The 23,892-nt window shown below is 39.1% G+C and overlaps 1 protein-coding gene across 1 annotated transcript in view; it reads left to right on the forward strand.

Moving 5' to 3' along the window:
* Atf6 (activating transcription factor 6) overlaps nt 1-23,892 on the forward strand; it is a 158,799-nt gene that overhangs the window by 59,888 nt on the left and 75,019 nt on the right. Inside the window, exons 10-13 of the mRNA XM_038349564.1 lie at nt 10,101-10,232; nt 18,710-18,823; nt 19,396-19,495; nt 23,741-23,808. Of these exons, the coding sequence (XP_038205492.1) occupies nt 10,101-10,232; nt 18,710-18,823; nt 19,396-19,495; nt 23,741-23,808 (414 nt within the window). The remainder of the gene's footprint in view (nt 1-10,100; nt 10,233-18,709; nt 18,824-19,395; nt 19,496-23,740; nt 23,809-23,892) is intronic.

Below are 23,892 nucleotides of genomic sequence, written 5' to 3' on the forward strand. Positions count from 1 at the left end.
AAAAGATATTCATACATCGATACCTCCCAGCAAGACTGTAGAACACCAGAAGCAAACAGAAGATCTGTCCGAACACCAAGAGGACAAGATAGGTTTCTCTCAAGCTCATTTTTATTGAGCCTGGTAGTCTGTCTTCTCAACAGGTCAAGGTACTAGAAATCAGTAGAAATGGTTATCCTTAAAGTTTAAGAGATTCACCCCTAATGTCTCTGCCTGGCAAAAACCACCTTTCAAGTGTAGAGAGTATAGGCTATCTCAAGACACAGCTGGAGAGGACCTTACTATTGGCAGACCTCATTAAGGACTGCTGAAGGATGTATTTCCTGAAGAAAGAAAATGGCCTCGACAAGGTTTTTAGACTCAAAACGGTTAGCTAACACCCCAAAATACAATTTGTTGAGTGAAGGTTTTTAAATAGCTGTGATATGAAATAGTAATAATGCCCAGTTTGTTATAAAAAACAAAATCAAGATGGAAGTAATTCAGATGAATTGGGAGTGATAGAATCAATATTTATTTGGTTTGGGGGAGTGTAGGTAGAGATGCCAGTTTAGACTTATTAAGTTGAACTTTTAAAATTTTAGGATAAGTAATAACAAAATACAATTCGACAATTTCATTTCAAAAGGTATTAAAGGGAAGGAAACTAGGTGACTACAAAAATACATACTGTGATGGAGATGAAGTTGGTGAAAATGGATGGCTCTGTGTGTGTGTGTGTTGTGTGTGTGTGTGGGCATGCCTGTGTCACAGCACATATAAGTGGCCAGGAGGACAACCTTGTGTGTGGCCCTCACCTTATACCATTGTTTGAGGCAGAGTCTCTGTTGTTGACTGTTATGTGTACCAGGCTTAGGAGTCTCCTGTCTCTGTTGTTCATCTTGCTTTAGGAGTATGGCATTACAGATGTGTGCTAACCGTACCCGGCTTTATGTGGATTCTAGGGATTTGAACTTCATGTCCTTGCACTTTATCCCACTACACACCATCTCCCTTGCTCCTGAACTGGACTTTGTCTTTAAAAGGCAAATTTGTTGCTGGAGTGGAGGAAAAAGTAAAATTCAACATGATGCTGTTTAAAGGAGAAATAAACTGTGAGGCTACAGAAAAGTTCACAGTTACGGGGGGTGGGGTGGGGAGAAAGGCTAGTAGTATTCCTGAAGAAACCTAAAGCTGCTTTATTAATATCAGAGAAACTTCAAGGAGAAAAGCACTTTTATGTGTTGTAAATCTCTAGACAGCTCTCTGTCTAATATATCAGGAAATTCCTAAGCCCCTGTTCTGAACAGAAGAGTCATAGCATATCCCTGGGGAAACAGGTTCTTCCTGGCAGGTTGGGCTGCAGTTTATGAATTCCTGTATTGTGTTTCCCTCTGCATCTTAAAGGCTAGTACTGTCACCCTTTTCTTCAAGTGGTAGATTAGTGTCTCAAGCACATGAAGTATGTTACATTGTTTAAAAGAATCAGCAAGTGTTGAAAAAAGAGGGTTCCTTTTCCTCTCTTAGATCTGGAGTGTAGAGTTTGAGCCGTCAGCTGTGGAGGAGGGAGACTAAATCATGCCGTGAAGGGATCAGCTGGCTACGCTGTGGTTCTGCATGCGGTGGCAGTGTAAGGAAGAAGTGACCATAGAGCATATGCATGAAGTGCGGCCCAGGAGCTTGTTAGAGACCAAATGTCTTTTTTCAGAATTCTCTAAATTGTCAGCTTTTCGTTGTTTTGCAGGAAGAATTCTAGCTTCTTATCCTGAGATGAGCTTGTCCCCAAATCTGGTTCCAATTTCCCCCCCCTGTGTTCGATTGTTGAGCACATTTTGCTGTATGATATCACCATTTGGCTGAATGTTAAAAGGCACTGTGTAACTTAGATGTCAGAATTCAAACCACCAAGTATAGATGGTTTTGTTCAGCCAGATTCTTAAATGTAATCTAATTCAAGCTCTTGGCTAAAAGTATGTTACACATTTATCAAAATGACATCTAAGCATCTCAAGTACATATAAAAATACATCTAAGTCCCAGGTGTTACTGGATCAGGATTGGAGAGCTAGCACCAGATGCCTTTCTAGATAGTTTCATTGTTTTCATGATTGTCAAAACGTCTGTATAGATGTCAGTCTTTGCTTTCGAGGGTGGCTATCAAGTGCAGCGCTTGATTTCGAAGGCATAGAAATCCTGCTGCTGATTTTTTTCTGGTCTGGGCTTTCACATGAGTTGTTCAGAGACTACTTCTAAGGACCATGCCAGTGGCTTTACCAGGCATCACCTGGCTATCTTCTTCCCTAGACCACAGACTGAAATAGAGGGTGTCCGAAGTCACACCCTCTAATCCGGCTAACTTTCTTCTTTACCTGGAGTAAGTAGATCGCTGGACAACATTTATTAAACTGAATGTTAGTAACGTTTCCCTCCTGAGAGGGGTCAGTGAGAAGCTAGGCCAGCTGAAAACTGTCAGTATGTACATTGACTGTGCCGCTGTTTTATCCTTATGACTTACATTCTTAATAAATGCAAAAAAAGGCCAGTGAACAGTTTGTCTAAAAGAGCTTTAACTACCATTGCAATACTTAGCACATGCAAGTATGAGCATGCGTTGTCAGCTGCAGTCATACATAGTAACGGAGGAGTAAGTGGCTCAGCTTTGTACTGGGTGTGGGACTGTAGAATAATGCACACCTTGAACTGTGAATATACAAATGTAATTATAATATTATTTATGGCTTAGGCTTCTAGGAAATTTATCATTAATGCCATTTCGTCTCCAGATTTGAGTTATTTTGTCATTTCAGTAAGAATTTTAGGGGTCATTCTGCAGATTGTTCTTAATTGCTAGTGTCTACATGAATTGTGGACATGTGCTGCACACTTAGACTTTTGATATTCAGTTTTTCGAGTATAACCAGTGTTTATGTTATTTCCATAGTCAGTTTATCACAACATGACCTGTGACTTCTGAATGAGCTACAGTTGGGGAATGTGTACATAACCTACATAGTTTATGTGGTTTTCTTATCAGCCCTTTATCAGAATTCTCATTAAAACAGCCCATCCTCTCTTCATTCCTCTTTTTCTCTATCCTACCACTTCTCTACCCCCTTTTTTGAATTAGAATATAAGAAATAGAAATAAGGCAATAGGAAGAAAATAAAATATATGAAGGTGAATACAATTGATTCTAGAACAATCTAGGTTGACTGTATATTGATATCATTAGTGCTTGGTTGGTAAGGGTAGCTCGTTTTGTTTGCTGTATCATGCTATCAGTTATCAAACTCCGTGTATCAAATAGAAATGTGATTGCTTCATGAATTAATCCATTTTTCCTTCTACTGCCATTATGACCATTTTATAGATGAGGAAACTGAAAATACAGTTGGGTGGCTGAGCTGAAACTTGATCTCCATCACTAACACAGCAGCGACCTCCCAGGCAGGCAGGCCCTTACAGATGGAGCAGTCTGCCCTCCACTCAGCAGCTCTGCCTGAGCTCCAGGCACTTAGAATTGGCTGCAAAACAGAAAGTTTTTGTTTAGGAATTGATAGTTTCATGTAAGTTTAACAACAAAGTGAAGATGTAAAGTCCCATTAAATTTATTTTACTTTTTATTTAAAATAAACAAACCAAACTCCAGGAGTGCCTCCTATATGGCAGGCACTGACCCAGAACAGCACAGAGATTTTTGCATCCTTCAGCTTGTGCTGTGTTGAGACAAGACATTTAATAGGTAAAATGGTCAGACTGTAAATTCTTTAAGCAGAATAAAATATGGTAGGGTAAAAGTTTTTTATATTCTTTATTCATTATGTATACAGTATTCTGTCTGTATGTATGCCTGCAGGCCAGAAGAGGGCACCAGACCTCACTACAGATGGTTGTGAGCCACCAAGTGGTTGCTGGGAATTGAACTCAGGACCTCTGGAAGAGCAGGCAATGCTCTTAACCACTGAGCCATCTCTCCAGCCCCCAGGGTAAAAAGTTTTACAAGTGTTGGGACGTAGTTTTAAATAGTGATCCTTGTGTAGAAGATTTTGAGCTAAGATTTGATGGAGATAAGGCTAGCCGTCTGGATATCCGGGGAAGAGCATTGCAAAGGCAATAGGCACGCAGGAACCCTAGGGTGAGTAAGGAGATAAGTTTGGCTAAACTTAAGTGAACAGGACGGGAGGACTAGGAGGTAATGTCTCAGAGGCAAACTGGAAGGGAAGGGTCAGATGAAGTAAGCCCGTGGTCAGTTTAAATATTTGGGCTTTTTATGCTAGGAAAGGGGAGCCGTCTAAAGAATTGAGCTGTGGACAGACGTAGTAGTCTGACTTAGATTTTTAAAAGATCACTGCAGTTGCTATGTTGTGAACACTTGAACTGGACAAAGCAGGAAGACAGCTGTGTCACTAAGAACTCTGAGGCATCCTCAGCCTTATAAAATATGTCCACATCTGTCATTTCATGTGACTCTCAGACGAGCCCTGCGACATATTTGTTATTTTTTATATTTTACTGTGAGGAATTGGAAGCTTAAAGAACCTAACTAACTTTTCCAGGCAGGCGTTTGAGTCACATCCTGAATCCAGATCTTCTGCCTTCAGATTTTGTGCTCTTTCTACTTTTCCACATCACACCCCCAAAGGTCTCCATGATCCTTCTCAGCTGAAAATAATTCAGTTTTTCATGTGTGGGTCTCAGAACAATAGCAACATTTGGTTTGTGGTGTGTGTGTGTGTGTGTGTGTGTGTGTGCGTGTGTGTGTGATGAGAAACAGTATTACTCTTACCTGTGGAGATGGCTTCAATTTAAAAATTGATCTACTTGTAGATTAAAAAAAACCCAGGCTTTCCAAGGGTACACTTGGACATGTGCCATTTTATGTTCAGCCACTTGGTATGAAGATTTGATATCTGAAGTCTTAAGGATAAGTGACCCCATTAATAACTGAAAACCGTTGTTGACATTTAGAATTTCATAGGTGAAAGAGTAAAGTAGCAATTCTTGTAATGCTTCTTTCAAACTTTGGAAGAAGTTGGAAGAAATTAAAATAATTCATGTTTTATTAATCTATGCTTTTCAGGATCATTGGCCCATAACATGAGCAAGGTTTTTTGTGTAATGATTATTCTGTGGATTAGAGCCACTGTGACTCTTGGTGGGTAGCATGTTTCTGGTTGTAGAGGCATAGATCACAGAGACTCATGTTTTCTTAGTATTTGTTAGTTTATTTTAAACTACTGGATAGAGCTTGGTCTAAGTTAATTCTAAAAAGTTAAGCTGGGGGCTAGAGAATTGGCTCAGCAGTTAATATAAGAGCACTTTCTGCTCTTGCAGAGGACCCGATTTGATTCTCAGCCCCCGATGACAGCTAACAACTGTCTATAACTCCAGCCCCTTCGTCTAGCTTCCAAGAGCACTTCATGCACATGTGCACAGACATACATGCAAGCAAAACATCTAAGCAGACGAAACAGAAATAAATACATATTTAAGGTTTAGTTAATTATTTTATTATTATTATGGGTAATAAAGTCACCAGATAGCAGTCACTAGCCTAGCTGCATATTCCTGCTGTGCTGGACTCATCTTTCTGTGTTCTTGGAAATTTAATTTTTTTTTCAATATTACAAAAATACTCAGGCCAAGAATCTAAAAGTTCATATCAACATAATTTTCTCATACCCTTTTGTATATTTGGCTACTTCAAGAGCTGCCAAATTCCTCTTGATATTTGTAATATTACAATTATTCTTAGACAATCCTGAAATCTGGCAGTGGAATGAAATTCTTTTAAATATTAAGAGATACAAGGAAACTATAAATGTGAAGTTATTCTCATAGCTAAGCTTAAGTTTCTACCAGTTATTTCAGAGCTCAAGTATTTTTTTCAGAAATTTCACATTAAGCATTAAAATATGTGTGAATTGGAGACCAAATAGCATTCCCTCCCTGCAAAAAAAAAGGAAATCAAAGAAAAGGAAGACAGTAAACTTCTTAATACACTTATTATCCAGGCCAATATGTGGATAATAAACTCAAGACTTAGCTCATTTAAATCCTAATTTTTGGTAATTTCCTTGCTCAAAGTGTTATGTTGCCTCTAGATAATGGTGTGGTGAAGTGCATTGTGTGAGAGTTGAGCTCTTTGGTTTACAAGTAAATGTAGAATTCTCAAAGTAGCTGTGGGTGATTGCTGTGGGTACATTGGTATTACAGCATCAGAATCATTACCAGCACAGGTAGTGCAGAGAACAGCGACCACTTTGCATCAACAGCATACTTGTCTTCTAATAAATGTGCTAAAGTTGTTGCAGAGTTTTATTATAGACGAGATAGACCACACTGGTGACAGGCCTGGACCGCTGTAAATAGCTGTAAATGACGGTGAGAACACCAGCTCTGAGGCGGTGAGATGGCTGAGGAATGATGATCAGAGAATCTTTTCATCTCTGAAGTATTAACAGTACTGAACTAGTTTACAAAAAAATCAGTAAACCCCTGATTTTGCCACTTTTGGCTATGTCCTTCTGTCCCAGTCCTCTGAACTGTCTACTTCAGATGGAGCCATGGTGAAGGCGTGACTCTACAAGGAAGATGCTGTAAAAAGCACGGAGAGCGGTTCTTTCTTAGTCACTGGCAGTCATCCGGACAGCTTATTAAAACACTGACTTTTAGACAACCACCCCCAGAGTTTCTTCATACAAGAATCTGCATTTCTGACCAGTTACCAGGGGACACCAACACTGCTTGTCCAGATGCCTCAGTCCGAGAGCCACTGTGCCAGGAGAAGGGACATTCTGATACAGAGGAGAACACCAAGTGTGCTAAGTCATCTTTAGAAGGCAGAACAGCCATTTTGACCTCTCTGTTTAAAGTCTGAGACTCCTTGTGGAGTTCAGAGCCTAGAATATTCTCTAATAATCTGCTTTTCTGGCAGTCATAATGAATAGTGAACAAATAGCACTAATGCTTAGATGAAGATGACTGATTATGCCACCAGAGCAGGAAATTCCACCAGCCATTGGAAAGATTATGATCAATATACAGAAGAGTATAAATTAACACAAGGACAAAGTGATTTTGCGTCACTGTATAAATTGTTAGACTTACTAAGCATGGCAGGCCAGGCCACACATGTCTAGCCTTGTGTTCCTGCTGCTCTCTCTTCTCTCGTGAGATGCTCCTCTTCCCACTCTGTGCTGCCGTGTCCACATCCCCCACCCTTAACTAATGCTCTGTGGAGCCGGTGTGCTTCACCCATAGAACCGTTGTGTTTGCGTGAGATGCCTTTCCGCTCTTCTCATTTGTTGGCTGCTTGCCATTTAGAATTGCCTCAGGAGCCTCTCCGTAGAGTTCAGTGCTCTCGCCTGTATATTTCATAGCGTTCTGCTTAGCCCTGTTATGTATGACACTGATCACTCTTCTGTCAGTCAGCTAGTCAATCAATCATATCCATCTATACAAAGTAACTTAGTTTTTTATCTTTTTTTTGGTCTTTGTGTGTTTACCAAAGAATAGGTCCCTGGAACATAATAGATATTTAGTACATGTTTATTAGGTAATCAGTCATTTGGGGGAACTGTCATCAACAGTATAGTGTAATGATGGAGCTCAGTTCTGAATCTATGTCATTACTCCCTAGCGTGGGAGGTGCCCTCTGAGTCCCTGAAGGGGTCGGAGCATGCATCTGTTCAGCAAGAAGCACAGCTGAGAGGCTAAACAAACAGATTTTGTCAGCTTAAGGGGAAGTTCTTAACTCTTCTTTCTTAGCATATTGTTATAAATATAATTTCTGATACCAAAGGCTTAAGTCTTAAAAAGAAAACATGAAACTCTTATTGTTTAACCCTTCTTCCCTGCTTTCTCACTTGTCTCTTCCCCAGATTCAGTTTGACATTGAACTAGGCCTCTCCAGTTAAATGTTGTCCTAGGCCGGATCCCCCAGGTTCAGTTAGGCATTCTATGTGTACAGCATTCCTTCCATGTGTGCCTGCAGGCCAGAAGGGGGTGCCAGGTCTCATTATAGATGGCTGTGAGCCACCATGTGGTTGTTGGGAATTGAACTCAGGACCTCTGGAAGAGCAGTCAGTGGTCTTAACCATTGAGCCATCTCTCCAGCCCTCAGTTAGGCATTCTACAAGGCAACAAAGCTTGCAGTATTGCATGGCTGCTTAAGTAAGCATTCAACCTGAAATATACAATTGTAATAACAATTTAATATTAGTTTTGGTAAAATTAAATTTTATACAGTAGTCAAAATTTGGCATTGTACCTTTGAAGAGTTTGCAGTTTGTCAGAATAACAACATGCCATATGAGAACTGAAGGTGGCAGTGGTTTCTAGTGGTAAAGAATTGAGAAACCAAAAGAATAAAAAATTAGAATAGGATTCTAGAGAACTATATCTGCCTCTTGTTTTCCTCCTGCCTATTCATGCATATTTGAAGATAAACCTCGGCAGCCCCCAAAGGCTTCCACTCTTAGACCAGGAGGCTCTACTACCCCTTGCGCCTCAGTCTTACCTTCGTCTTCCACTTTATTCTCGAAATACAGTCTTTTATGCTTCCGAGAGAAACAGGATCATGACTAATGTGAGTTATGTGTGTAGCTTTATAAAAACAAACATTTAAAATGATATTGATAAGCCAGATTTCTTAAGCACATGATTAGTGAGTTTAAAGTATTATATTTATCACAATATTTATCAATACTTGTCTGCCTGCCTGCTCGCCTGCCTATGTATGTATGTATGTATGTATGTATGTATGTGTCTGATTTATGTTATTTTCTCCAAACACTTATGCCTATCACACTGATGAGTGAGAGCCTGAGGGAGAGTTGAAAGTATTTTTTATTTACTTCTTACTTTTATAAGTAAAAGTAAAAATAAACACTTTTACTATAAATAGTTTTAGAGAACTTTGATAGCCTGCTGTGCTGGTTAAGGTTCTATTGCTGCAGAGAAGACACTATGACCACAGCAACACTTATAAAGGAAAACGTTTAATTGTGACTTGCTTACAGTTTAGAGGTTTAGACCATTATTCTCATGGCAGAAAGCAAGGCAGCATGCAGGCAGACATGGTGCTGGAGAAGTAGCTGTGAGTCCTATATCTAATGTGGGCAACCAGGAAGTGGTCTATCTCACTGGGCGTGACTTGAGCATATATGAGACCTCAAAGCCTGCCTCCACAGCGACACACTTCTTCCAACAAGGCCATACCATCTCCAACAAGGCCACACCTCCTAATAGTGCCACCGACCTTGGGGGCCATTTTCTTTCAGACCACCACAGCTGCATCTAGCATTGTGGCAAGGCTAACGATGTCCTTGAGCACTAGAAGAGAACAGCAGTTCTTACTTCATTGGAAGGATTTGCCCGTAGAAAACATTTTCTACTTCAAATATTTGCATTTAAAACTTGTTTATATGTACTCACGTGAGTTTCTATTCATATGTGTTAGCTTTTGTTACTCTAATAAATACTTGAGATAAATCAACTTAAAAATCAGAAAGGTTTATTTGGTTGTTGATTTCAGAGGTTTTAGTCCATGGTCTCTTGACTCAGTTGCTTTGACCTTGTAGTGACACAGTATATTATCAGGAACATGTTGTGGAAGAAGTCTGCTCACCTTGAGCTGCTGGAAAGTGAGAGAGAAGGGCATAGGAGGGGCTAGGTTCCCAGCATCCCCTTCAGAAGCATGACTCAGTGTTCTGACTTCATCCACTAGGCCCTACCTCCTAACTGTTCCACCACCTCCCGATGGATACAAGCCTTCAGCGTACATGTCTTTGAGAAAGAAGCTCTGAATATAATACAGCAGTTTATATAATGTAGTTGTAGGGTTTTAAAAGCAAGTAAAACACTGCATTTGTTTAATTGGTTTATAAATACAGACTTTTATACTTATAAAATTATTTTTAAATTGTTGGCTATGTACGAGATGCCAGGCCTAGAGTATTTAAGGACATCAGTGCTCTACTTGTTTCTAGGCCTTGATTTTTTTTGCTGCACGTATGACTCTACAAGGCAGATCTTGCTTGCTTTCTAGCTAGACGTAGCTTATGTGTGTGCCATTTTAATTTCAACCACTGGTTCATTTGTTGTTGTCGTTTTTTTAGCATGCTGGAGCAGGATTCCAGGAGAGTGAAGCCCAGCGTGAACCCTGCAAGCCAAAGGAGGCATCTTTTAGAATTTTCCGCTAAAGAAGTTCAAGACTCATCAGATGGTATCAACCAGAAAAACAGCTACAGGTGGGATGGCCTGTTGGCCTTGTTGATTTAATGAACTGGAGAAGTCTTACCTATTGTCACTTGACATGTAAATAGTTCATATAGGCTTTGGGTAGTGGGGCAAGTGAAATAGGGGTGCCATTAATTTGTTTTATTTTTATTTTTTAAAAATAAAAAAGATTTATTTATCATGTATACAGTATCTGTCTGCATGTATGCCTGCAGGCCAGAAGAGGGTGCCATGTGGTTGGAAGCTACCATGTGGTTGCTGGGAATTGAACTCAGGACCTCTGGAAGAGCAGCCAGTGCTTTTAACCTCTGAGCCATCTCTCCAGCTCCAATTTGTTTTATTTTTAAGATCAATTTTAAGAATAAATTTACTTTGAAACTTTTTCCAGTTTAGGATTTTTGTTGAGATGTGATCAGATAATCTGTTTGTATTGACATACATATATGTTAGAATGCATGTACTAGCTTTAGTTTTCCACCCTATTATGGTTTAATACATTTAACTAATATTTATACCCGTGAGCAGATATGACGGAATGATATGGTTGAACCTATTTGTACTCGTTAAGTAAAATTATTATTTGTTGTGTTTTCTGACTCCTTTCCTTTTTATAATTTAACAGATACTTTGGTAAATTTCTGTTCTGCTTAATGTTAAAGCAAAAGATGTACATGAGAACATAGTTCCCATAGTATGCGAATTAGAAGGTACAGTTTTTAGAGCTATATCCTTTTTCATAAATATTGCCCTGTGTGTTTGAGATTCTTGTTAGAGAAGAGTCAGAGTCTTGAGCAGCAGGCAGAGAGGTCGTAGTGCCGCAGCTGTTACAGTGTAGTGAAGAGCTTGAAAATGACTTTGACCTGCTTGCCCTGAGCTCTCTGCAGTTTCTCAAGGAATCCTTCTTCTGTGTCCTTTCCCCTTGAGGTTGGGGGAGGAGCCGAGGGTCCTATGGCAGTGCAGCATGGCAGGAGATGATGGTGTGGTATTAGAAAGCATTACATATTATTTTATGCTAATTTGTTTTTTTACATGTTAGAGTTTGTCACATTTCTGAATTGCTGACATTGGTAGTAACAGTGTCCCTTAAATTGGTAGAGTTTATTAGTTTTTTTTTCCAAAATTGGCCCAGGTTTATTCTTCATGTTCTGTAATTTTGAGTTCTATGATTGTCCACAGAACTCTGTTTGAAGTTGAATAGTCTTTGGACTTAGTGGTGTTCGATCAAATATGGTTAATTGCTAGAACTAACTACTGATTTTGTACTTGAAGCCATACTTTGTTTAGGTAAGCTTTATGGGAATATTCTTTATTCTAAAATAACTGTAATAAAGAGAAGCCTTCATGTATGTGCTCGCAATAGCATGAGATGAAAGTGCTGCCCCCTGGAAAGTGTAGTGGCCAGTTCATGTGCATCCGCTGGAGAGGCCTAGGCAACTGTCAGGGTGAAATTTATCACCCTGAAGAAATTTATAACTCATTGAGACGAGTACACGAAACTACTTGAAATATGTAAACCATCTCTGTGTCTCCTGCCCATAGTCATCAATGGTTGTGTGTATCTGAGGTACTGGTCTCAGTAAGAAGAGATAATCGCTTCTTAGCAACCTGGAGGTCTGAAGCTTATTATAGGAGATTTATGCAAATATTAGTCCATTAGTTTGAAGTTTTTGCAATTATCAAAGATAATAGTGGTAGCAGTACTGAATACAAGAATTTTAAAAATTATTTGTGAAACATTTGAAAATTCCAAGTATGAATTTGTTCTGAGCTGGATTTTAGATGTTTATCTGTGCTGTCAGGACACCTATATGTATTTTTCTTTTGAAAAAAAGATTAAGTTTAATTTTAAACTGCTACTATCTTTTAAAAGTATTTAAAAATTTTAATTGACATTGAATTTAATCAGGTATGTTTATAGACTGTGTTGTGCCTGTCATTTTGATGTTTATAATGTATAGTGATTGGACCAGAGTAATTAGTGTATCCATCATCTGAGACAGTTATTCATTTTTCCCTTTTGTTGAGACCATTCAAGCTCTTCGGTGCTAGATATGTTAAACTATTTGAGGCATTGTGGTCACCATGGCTGGTCTTTTGTGCTGCAGAACATTTAAAGTGCTCTGTCTTATCCAGTCACACTCTGGCACCCATTAACGACTCCTTTCATGTCCCTCTCTCCCCCTTCTTAGACTCCGATGTACATGATTTATACTATGTGATAGCAGATTTCTAGCTTCCTCAGATAAGTGAGAAAATATGATACTTTTTGTACCTTATTTCCCTTGTTGCATTGTCCTGTAATTCTATCCACGTTGGTGAAAATGGCAAAATTTCAGTTAGTTTTATGAATATTATTTTAGTATATGTGTTTTCTTTATTCTTCAATCAGTGGACACGTAGATTAATTTCCATATCTTGGCTATTATGACTAATACTGCAATAAACATGGGCATGCAGGTAGATGTCTTTTTGACATGAATTTTGATTCTTTGAATTGAAATAGTTGTGTTTCCAGTTCTCTGAGGAACTTGTATACTGTTTTCACAGTGGCTGCTCTCTGTTTCATTCCCACCAACAGTGTTTGAGTCTTCTCCTTCCTTATACTTTGCCATTGTTTGTTTTATGAGACTAGCTGTTCTAAGCAGCATGAGATGGCATCTCATTGTGGTGTTGATTTGCATTTCCATGACTGGGGATGGTTGAGTGTGTGTGTGTGTGTGTGTGTCTATTTCTTGAGAGGTAGCACTTCAGATCATTCATCCATTTAAAAAATAGATTAAGTTTTTTTTTTTGCTGTTGAGTTATATGAGTAGCTTAGTTTTGTTTCTTTTGTTTTGAGACACAGTTTTGTTCCCAGAAGTTCCTTGGTTAGCCTGGGACCTGCTGTATAACCCAGAATGTTAAAACTTCCGTCATGAACCGCTGTGCTCTCTTGAGTTCGTCATACGTTCTTACTGGATCAGTAATATGCTGCTATTTTCTCTTAGTCAAGTTCTTCACTCTGTTTCCTATACAAGAGTTTTTAATTTTTATGTAATTCATTTAAATTTTGCTTTTGTTGTCTGTGTTTTAGGGTCATAAAAAATCTTTGCTTGGATCAATTTCTTGAAGCATGTCCTTTTTTCTTCTGTACTTACGTCTTTGATCTTTTTTGAGTTTAGAATGTGTGTGTGTGTGTTGATCTGTAGAGGAATAGTTTCTTTTTACTGTACAGAGTTATCCAATTTTCCTGTTACTGTTCATTGAAAAGACTTCTGACATGTTTTTGCTGCCTTTTGGGAAGTTTAGTTGTCTATGAATATATGAATTTATTTCTGAGTTCTATGTTCTATTATAATAGTTTATGTTTTTCCCCCCATATCATGCTATTCTGGTTATGATAACATCGTTTTTTTTTCTTTTAAAATAGAATCTCATGTAGTCCATGCTGGTTTCAAACTCACTGTATAGCTGAGGCAGATCAGCTTCTACCTGATTGCTTTAGCTATTTGGAATCTTTTGTAGTTCTGTATAAATTATAGGAATATGTTTTTATTTCTATGTCAGATGTTATTTGTACTTTGATAGAGGACTGGAGAGATAGCTTATTGGTAAAGTACTTACTTGTATTTTGGTAAGAATTACATGGATCTGTAGACCACTTTGAGTAGTACGTGTATTTTAACAATGTTAATTATATAGTTCATGAACATGGGATGTCCTTCCATGGATTCCTCTACTAGTGTGCCTGATGAATTTCATTGCAGATGATCCATTCCCTTTACCAGATTTGTTCTTCGGTGCTTGTCCTAGCAGCTGAGAGTAGGTATTTTATTTCTCCCACAGTAGCTACAGTCTTCCTATTTAGGGACTTCATTCAAGCAAGGCAACCATTCTGCCACTGAACTATACCCTCTAACCCCAAAACTGCTAATTTTATACCCTACATTCTTACTGAACTTGATTGTCAGTTCTAATTGATTTTTGTGGAGTCAAGAGTTTTCTCTATAAAATCCTGTTGTCTGAAAAAAGGATTGTTTGACTTTTTTTTTTATTAAAAAAAACCATTTGAGGCCCTTTCTTGTTTTTTCTTGCTTTTGGCTCTAAGGCTTCCAGTACTGTTTTGAATAAGTGAAGGTAGAAACCTTTGTTTTGCTCCTGAGTTTAGAGGAGTTGTATATATTTTAGCTTTTTCTTATTCAGTATGATGTTGGTCTGTCATATGGGGACTTTATTATGTTGAGGTAAGTTCTTTCATACCTAATGAAAGGTTTCCGTACCCCGATATTAAGTCTCTCTGCTGACACAGCAAACCAAACCACGATTAAGATTAAAAATCTGGGTTTATTGGTAAAACACTCCCGGATGGTCCTTTGGCCCCCAGAAAGATGGGGAGAAGGAACCAGAAAACTATATGGCTGGTCTCTACACTTAATTTTCTTTTCTTTTCTTTTTTTTTCGTGATAGGATGTTGAGTTTTACTAAATGCTTTTTCTTTTTCTTTTGAAACAATAATAAAGTTTTTGTTTTCAATTCTGTTGATATAGTGTGTTACAATTTTTATTTGTGTATATTGAGCCTTCCTTGAATTTCTATAATAAATACCATGATGTATAATCTTTTTGATATTTTGGATCTGAGTTGCTAGTACTTTGTTGAAAATTTTAATAGCTATGATAATCAAGGATTTTGGTCTGTGAATTTCTTTCTTGAATGTGTTCTTGTGGGACTTTGATGTCAGGATAGAACAACTTTGGAAGGATTTCCTTTCTTTCAGTTCTTTGAACTAGTTTGAGAAAAATTTACATTAGTTTTTGTTCTGTTTTTTTGTTTTGTTTTGTTTTTTCAAAGAGTCTCATTAAGTTGCCAGGCTAGCCTCAACTTAACAGTCTTCCTATCTCGACTTTTGGATAGCTGACCTGTCAGGTGTGTGCCACATCTGGCTCCCTTTAGCTCTTCTTGCACAGTTTGGTGAAACCTTCTAGCTCTGGACTTTTGTTCTTTTGGGATGGGGCAGGGACTTTTTTATATAACTAATTCTGTCCTTTTATTATTGGGCTGTTCAATTTTCCCTTATCATTTAAAAATGTATTTTTAAATGCCTCATTTTTGTTTCAGTTTAGGAGAATTATGGTCCAAATAAAGGAAAGCTAAATAATCCTGTCATTTAAATGTTCTATTTGTTTGCCGTTAGCATATTGCCACGAGCAAGTTGTAGCTGCATAGATTTTTTTCAGTGTTAAAAGTATATGTACATATATGCACGTCTTTATTTGTAGCAGTATAATTTATCAGCCAAACTGGGATAGTTGTAAGAATATTAGTGATACAGAGAAAGTCAGTAATAATTATTACCTCAAGATGTAGGACATCAGGCTTAAATGACAATTGTCTTCTAGTAAACAGGAAAGGAAGGTTTTCCATTTAAGGCATCAGCCACAAGTTGTCTTTAGCCCAAGAATTCCCATTAACTCTAGCTTTCTACATTGCACTTGCCTGTAGTGATTTATTTGCTGAAATTTCTTCTGTTTGTATAGAATGGTTTGCACACAGCCTAGAGCTCTGACTGTCTAGTTAGTGAAGGTCTGATCATCTCCAGATTGCAGCTTAGAGTTTTCCCTTCCTTTCCCCTCAACACTGTCCACCCTATCCTTGTGTTTCTCCTATCAGACTTTTTTTTAATCAAGAATTTCTTCTCTATATTTCTGACTGTAAGAACAAAGTTAGCCAGCACAGATGTGCAGAAATCATTACTAGAGTTTATCATATGGAAAGAAAATTACAACCGACATATAGTTTTGAAAGCAATTTTGGATTTTCCTTATGGACTACAGAGTTCCTGTCCTTATTAAGTATAAAGGTGTTATTTTTCCAATGACATATGTGACAGGTGTGTGTGTGTGTGTGTGTGTGCGTGTGCATGTGTGTGCATGTGTGTGCATGCGCCTCTGTTCGTGTTGCAGCAGCGGCTTCCTAACTGCATTCAGAATGGGGTTGCATTACCAGGCCCTGTTGAACCTCAGCTCTAGGCTGATATCTCATCCTGTGTGTAGTCACTACCTGTGTGTTTGTTTTACTCCACACACTTTACCTCTGGAAATCTTAATTGCTGGAGGAGAGGACATGAGAGCCTTCTAAGTACAAGAAGTAGAGGGGATGTCTCATGTAACTTCCGCCCTCACTTCTTTTCCTCTGTATGCCATACTCAGAAATCATTGCTCTTTTTCTGAAATTAGTTTTCCACTTGCTATGTGTGTGTGTGTGTGGGGGGGGGGGCGGCACGTGTTTTCATTGTGCCCAAATTTAATGGTCATCTGCTCATCTTGAACTTTCTTCAACATTTGGCTAAACGAATCACTCTTTAAAGAACTTTCCTTTTGCATAGTCTTTTGTATTTATTTTGTCGTGTTAGGGATTCAGTGCAGTATACCCCTGAGCTTTTTCCCAGCCCCTGGTTAATTGAGACTAAGGCTTGGTCTGTACCATAGGCTGGCTTTGAACTTGCGAGCCTCCTGCTTTCATCTCCTGTGACTGGAGTCAGTGCTTTCATTTCCCGGCTGCCCAGTCCTGAGTAATCACACAGAAACTTATATTAATTATGAACTGTTTGACATATTATCTCAGCCTTATTATTAACTAGATTTCATAACTTAAATTAACCCTTTCCTATTATTCTATATTTTGCCATGAGGCCAGTGGATTGTTACTTTACATCTTGCTTCTCTGGCAGCTGCTTGCTTCTCCCTTGACTCTGCCTTCTTTCTCTCTATCTCTGCTTGGATTTCCCTCCTGCTGTTTTTGCTTGGCTATTGGCCAAATCATCTTCTTTATTAACCAGTGGTAATAAAACATATTCACAGCATACAGCGGGGTATTCCACGTCAACCTCCCATGCACAAGATTATCACGCCTGCTCACTCCATCTTCCTTCCTTTCATTCTCATTTCTTTGTAGGCTTCTCCTTTGTCCATTCCCAAGCTTTAAAGCTGTCAACTTTATTTTCTTTCTGCTAACGTGACTCATCCCTGCTACAGACTTCATGTCTGTATACATGATTGATTCTCAAATCCCTTTTCCAGGTCAGACTTCTCATACACGTGTTTACACATCCAGTCGTCTCTTTGACTTTTTCTTTTAGTATTTCAAAATTAATGTGCACAGGGGACCATTGTGCCTTCCCTTGTTTAACTAATGTTCATTGTTTGTACAATTTCAAGGTGCAAGGGTAAATTGAAATATGCCACTTCCATACTTTGTGACTTCTCTTTCATTCAGCAAGTCCTAACTGTGACTCAGCCTTTGTCTTTCCCTCTTGTGTCTGTCCCACTTGCCACAACTCTTCAGCACTTTTCTGTGTTTCTAGAGTCTGACTTTTTCTCACTTCTGTTTCGCATCTGCTTCTCCTAGTGTCTGTGCAGTTGACTTAATCTTGTCATTTAGGCCTCGACTTAATACCGTCTCTTCCTTAGACTGTTTATCTAAAGTAGATGCTGCCATGCTTGGCTATTTGAGTCCTATGCTTCTTTTACAAGACTTAGCACAGTTTTTCTGGATTTTATGTATGTGGGTTTTTGTTGTTGTTGTTGTTTTGTATTTGATCTGTCTTCCTGTTAGGGCTTTGAGGATATAGACTTCTCTTGCTCTCTCTTGGATTACCAGCACATAGACAGTAGCCAGCAAATACTGAATGAATAAAAGGAAAACATGAATCTTACCATGTTCAATTTTGTATCTTCTTTTTTTGTATTTTAGTATATCTAATTTATAAACTCAGAACATCTTATATAAAATATTCAGAGCAAATCTAAGACTTCTTAATGAGATAGAGTAAAATACAGACTGAGGAAATAATCAATAGGTAATGGGCCCAGTTCAGATTCTAATTTTGAACTTAGGTTTTGTTTCTTATCATACCCTTGGTATGAATTCATGTGACATAGTGTGACAGTTACAGAAGCAAACTTTCCAAGTTAACAGAAGAGCTAGTTATTGTTGTCTAGTGTTCATTAGTGACTCAAAGTCATCCACAGCTCTAACGGTTTTATTCAGTTTTCAACTTTGTTACCTTTCCTGCCAATTGTTTTATGTCTTACTCTACCCCACTTCACACAAACTTGTCATCACAGAATGGCGATGACCGCAATCTTTAAACCATGTCGTGCAATCATGTATTTTCCTGTTTACTGGTAGCTCTTTTCCTGATTCCTCTCGCCACTGTGTCTCTTCCTCTACTCCAGCAACACGATAGTTCCTTGAATTCACTGAAGATACAGACTGTGCGCTGCCCAGGAAATAGTAGCCAAGCATGTGTGAATTACTCTGCCATCTCTTAGAAGCTCAGAAAGTGATAGTTCTACCATCTGGTTTATACTTTACTTTTTCATTATGTTCATTTCTGTCTCACAATATGTTCAATTTGGTACATGCTTATTTTAATGAAAAATAAGTACTTGTAAACTTTATAAAATTTAGGATACACAGAAACAGTTTTTCTGTGTGTTTCTTTCAGCTATGAACATTCTGTTTCAAATGACAAAGCCTTGATGGTGCTAACTGACGAGCCGCTGCTTTATATCCCTCCACCTCCATGCCAGCCCCTGATTAATACGACAGAATCTCTCAGGTGAGTGTTGTGGGTGCTGCAGAGACACCGGCATGGCCTCCTGTGGCGGCTTCAGAACTGAGGAAAGCAATTTTTTCAGGTTTGCTAAGAGGCCAAGAGAATCTGAATGACTTGTTGGGTACTGTAAGACTGTCAGTTGTCTGGTTGCTCTGCCAGCCTGGCAGAGGTGGTGACAGGTCTGTTTAATGTGCTGATTACCTGGTTTGTGTTTTGCATTTGAAAGCTAATGGATGAAGTGGATGTTAAAGTCAGGGCAAGGCTAAATTTGGGGATAGAATGTTCTCAGCAGACAGCATTGTTTGTTGCTTTTCAAATTAGGAAGGTAATGTTTGACTATGTTGTTCTGGGCATACTTGCCCTTATTCTTTGAAGTTTGAACTCATGATTGAGAAGGTTGCCTTATAAGAATGAATGTCTTATTAAAAACAGTAATTTTTTTCAAACCAGAAAGCATTGTTGTGTATTCAGGTATGTTAGGCTCTTTGGGACCTACAGAATGATTAAATTATTTTCCAACGAAAAAGTAAAACAGTTAACTTCTGTTAAATATATTGGATTAATCTTTTCTGTAGGTTGAACCATGAGCTTCGAGGCTGGGTTCATAGGCATGAAGTGGAAAGGACCAAATCAAGACGAATGACAAATCACCAACAGAAAACCCGTATTCTTCAGGTTTGTTTCTTCTCGTGTTTAAAGAAATGAAAGCACAGTTGCTGGGAGTGTCTCCCAGTGGAGTTGCTTTCTTCTTTGGGAGATTTGGGAACTTAAATCTTATTCCTTCCTCTCTGTGGCTGCTTCTGATGCAGCAGCCACTGCCACGGAAACCCTTCTCCAGCTTTTGTAGCACATTAGTTCAGGTCTTACAGCAGCTGCATTTCCTGGCGTGCTCTCCCTCTTTTTCTCTCTCTGTCTCTCTCTCCCTCCCTCTGCCCTTTCTCTATCAGCACAGGCAGTACAATAAATAATAATGTTTATTCCCCTCCCTTTTCGAAGGGAATGATATAAACACTACAGGTTAGCTACCTTAGGACTTTTCAGTTCTACTTCTTTGTTTGTCAGATATTTTAATCATTCTGTCATTCATGAGGTACTTGTTACTATTTCTGAAGCATTTGACACACTAATTTCCCAATAAACATTTCTGTGATGATGATGATAATGAGCCAGGGAGAACTAAGGAATACATACATACATATAGACATACACACACTCAAAATGAGAAGTGTGTTTTCTATGGAAAAATTAAGGTAGGAAGATTAGAATTTAAATGTAGAAATTAGTGGTTATTTTAGATTAAATCATCTGAGAAGGCTTTTCTCAAGAAATTCCACTTTAGAAAGATATTGTATCAAAGTCATTGATTCAGCTGTTCTGACAGGCTCAGCATCTTACAGCTGGAAAGGATAGAAGCTCATCTCTTTCTGCCAATTTATCATAGCTCCAGGATTTAGGGGAAATGCAGTGAAGCAGTTGTCAGACCCAGGAATAGCAAATGTAAAGAGCTCCAGGAGGAACGGTTGGTTTGCATATTTGCTGAGTAAAGCTGGAGGGGATGCAGAGGCTGAGGGGAGTGGGAGATCAGACCTCAGAGGCTGCAGAGATGAGAGCTCAGCCACATCATGGCTCTGGTGTGAACTCTGGATTTCATTCTAGGTGTGAAGGGATCCACTGGTAGGTTTGGTCAGGGGAATGACTTGATCTGATTTATGTTTTTGAAAGATCATTTTGGCTAGGAGTGGTAGAACTCTGATGGAGGAGGGTCATCTGTCTATGTGTTACTCTCATTGGTTAATTAATAAAGAAAACTGCTTGGGCTGATAGGTCAGAACATAGGTGGGTGGAGTAGACAGAACAGAATTGTGGGAGAAAGAAAGCAGAGTTAGGCAGATGCCTCAGGCAGACACCATAGCTCTTCTCCATGAGATGGATGCAGGCTGAGATCTCTCCTGGTAAGCCACCCCTCATGGTACTACACAGACTACTAAATATGGGCTAAAGCAAGATATGAGAATTAGCCAATAAGAGGCTGAAACTAATGGGCCAGGCAGTGTTTAAAAGAATACAGTTTCCATGTAATTATTTCGGGTGTAAAGCTAGCCGGGTGGCGGGACGCAGCCCGCCGCTTCTATCCTTCTACAGAACTCATTAGTTAACTTGGGAGACAGAGGCAGGATTGTGAATTCAAGGCTAGCCCGAGATATGTAGTGAGACCTCATCTGATAAAACAAAACCAAAGAGACAAAGACGATCAATTTAGCTGCCACACAAAGCAGACTGAAGGGAGTGTGAGTGGAAGTAGGTAGGTCAGCTAAAATGCATGTCAGTCAGTGGTCCAGATGAGAGATCTTTGGGTCTATTCTGTTATGGTAGATATGAAGATAGAGGAAAGAATGGGGATCCAAATATATATATATATATATATATATATATGTATGTATGTATGTATATATGTGTATATATATATATATATATATTAAAAATTTATTTATTTATTATGTATACAACATTCTGCCTCGATGTATGCCCGCATGCCAGAGCAGGGCGCCAGATCTCAGTACAGATGGTTGTGAGCCACCATGTGGTTGCTGGGAATTGAACTCAGGACCTCTGGAAGAGCAGCCAGTGCTCTTAACTTCTGAGCCATCTCTCTAGCCTCCAAATATATTTTGAAAGTAAAACTGTAAGGAATTGTTGCTATAAAATAAAAGGGAACTGGTGATGATTTCTGTGTCTTAAGTGATGCCATTTACTGAGACACAGACCGAGGAAGGAGTTAGAAACAGGCATCAAGAACTTTAGGTATGATTTTAGACATTTGATCAAAAAAGTCCAATAGACAACCATATATCCAAGTCTGGACTTAGGAGAGAGGCTGAGGCTAAATGTTTGATTTTTGGGTGGTGCTTCCCAGGGTGAGACGAAAGAAGAGAGAGAATAGTGATAAACTAAGTGTTGGGCGCTGCCCGTGTGTGGGCTACAACAGAACCAGCGCTTGAAAGGGGCTGGGCAGTAAGATGGGGAGTGGTAAATGGCAGTGTTGCCCCAGCCCAGCCAATGGCCTGGGGAACAATGAAGATGATTACAGCTAAAACTTCCCAGTAGAACTCCCTGGTGGCCAGGACGGCTGCTTCACTGCGGTTGTAATGACAAAAGCCCGGTGAAGTGAACCTGGGAAAGTAACATGGAAAAGTGGAGCTGATTGCAGAGAAATCTCCATCTGTGGGGTAGAGAATAAGAGACAAGAAAGAGGTTTTAGTTTTGGATATAAAATTTTCACCTGGTTTGCATGTTTGGTTAGGTGCTGATAGAAACATCTTGCTGGGCATGGTGGTGCTCACATGCTGGAGCTTCAAAGGCAGAAGAAGCAGAGGCAGGCAGACCTCTGTGAGTTTGAGGCCAGCCTAGGCTATATGAGTTCCAAGCCACGTAGGGCAACATAGTGGGACCCTGTCTTGAAAGAAAGGGAAAGAGGGGGTGAAGGAGGGAGGGAGGTAGAGAGAGAGAAAGAGAGAGAGACATTTCAGCCGGGTATGGTGGCAGTGATTTGCATCTGTAGTCACAGAACCCAGGAAGCTAAGACAAGATTATCATGAATTTGAGGCCAGCCTGGGCTACATAATGTGTTATAGACTAGCCTGGACTACAGGGCTAAAATGAGACTCTGCCTGGGGTTGGGGAGAGGATGAGAGAGACAGAGAGAGGGAGAGGGAAGGAGGAGAGCACACATGGGAAAGCAAAGCTTAATGTTTATTTGGAAATATTATATAATATGCTCAGGCATATTAAAAGGATATCAAGAAGCACAGACTTTAACCATATGCAACTGTTTTTAGCCATAGATGATTAAAATGTGTATAGTTTAGCTTAAGTTCTGATTTGTGAGGGTCTGTGTCTGTGATTATCCTGAATGTGCCTTTTTGGGCCTCTTCATTCTTCTTTGCCTACTGTTGCAGCTTTATTGGTTCTTAGGTCTCCTTGAGAATATAGGCAGGCCCAGCCAGTGCTGTCGGGGCCTGGCAGCCCCAAGCTGCTTCCTGGCATTGGACTAGCCTAGCCCTGCAGAGTGCACTGATCTGCTAAACTGTGCGTGTCAGCGCCTCCACAGTTAGGGACAGGGTGCTGTCCGCTTTCTTCGTCCACATTTGGAACAAGTTTGTCTTACTGGTAGACAAGTAACCCCTGAGCCTCTTAAAGGAAATCCAGATATCTAATTTCGAAGCCATACTTCATATAAGCATGGATGTATGAACATAGTAAATTAATAAATTTCAGATTTATGATTTGACTATTATTTATATATCAAAAATACTTATTGTTGTAAAGTAACAATAAGGTCACTTTGTAATGGAATAATAGTAATGTGCCTTTGAATTATGAAACCCTTACAAGACTCTCCTGAAGATTAGCTTACAAAAATTCCAGAAAATTTAAGAGGAAAGAGGACAGAGCAAATGCCGTTTTGTGAAATAGAAATTTCTAGTGTTAACATGTTGGCCACTGATAATGGTTCCACACTGAACTGTTCTCTGGTCAAGAGAGTCGTGGGTTAGATGCCTTTCATGATATACAATTGATGGGTGTGATAGGCATGAGTAACTTGGTGGACAGTGGAAACCTTGTTTCGTTCTGAGCCTTTCCTGTTTCTTAAAAACTTGTAACATAATAATTTTTGACAAATGAAAGTTGTTACATGCCCAGTTATACTTGTACAACTCGGTCATAAAACTCAGATTGGTTGGACTGAACTTTCTCATTCTTTCTGTAAACTTTGTGGAAAATGCCTGAAATGTCTTATAAGACTGCGTAAGATATATTCTCAGCCTACAGTATGACCCGAAGGATTCTAAATAACAAATCACATATAGTCAGAGGTGGAAGTTTTTTCTGTTATTTCCTAAATCTTCTTCTCTCTTCCAGGGTGCGCTGGAGCAGGGCTCAAATTCTCAACTGATGGCTGTCCAGTACACAGAAACCACTAGCATCAGGTAAGAAGATGCCAAAGCTCTTGGCCAGAGAGCTTGAACTGTATTGTATTTTAGTGAAGTTGAAATTCACACCTCCTTTTTGTA

This window comes from Arvicola amphibius, chromosome 12 (genome assembly GCF_903992535.2).
Source record: "Arvicola amphibius chromosome 12, mArvAmp1.2, whole genome shotgun sequence".
NCBI lineage: Eukaryota > Metazoa > Chordata > Mammalia > Rodentia > Cricetidae > Arvicola > Arvicola amphibius.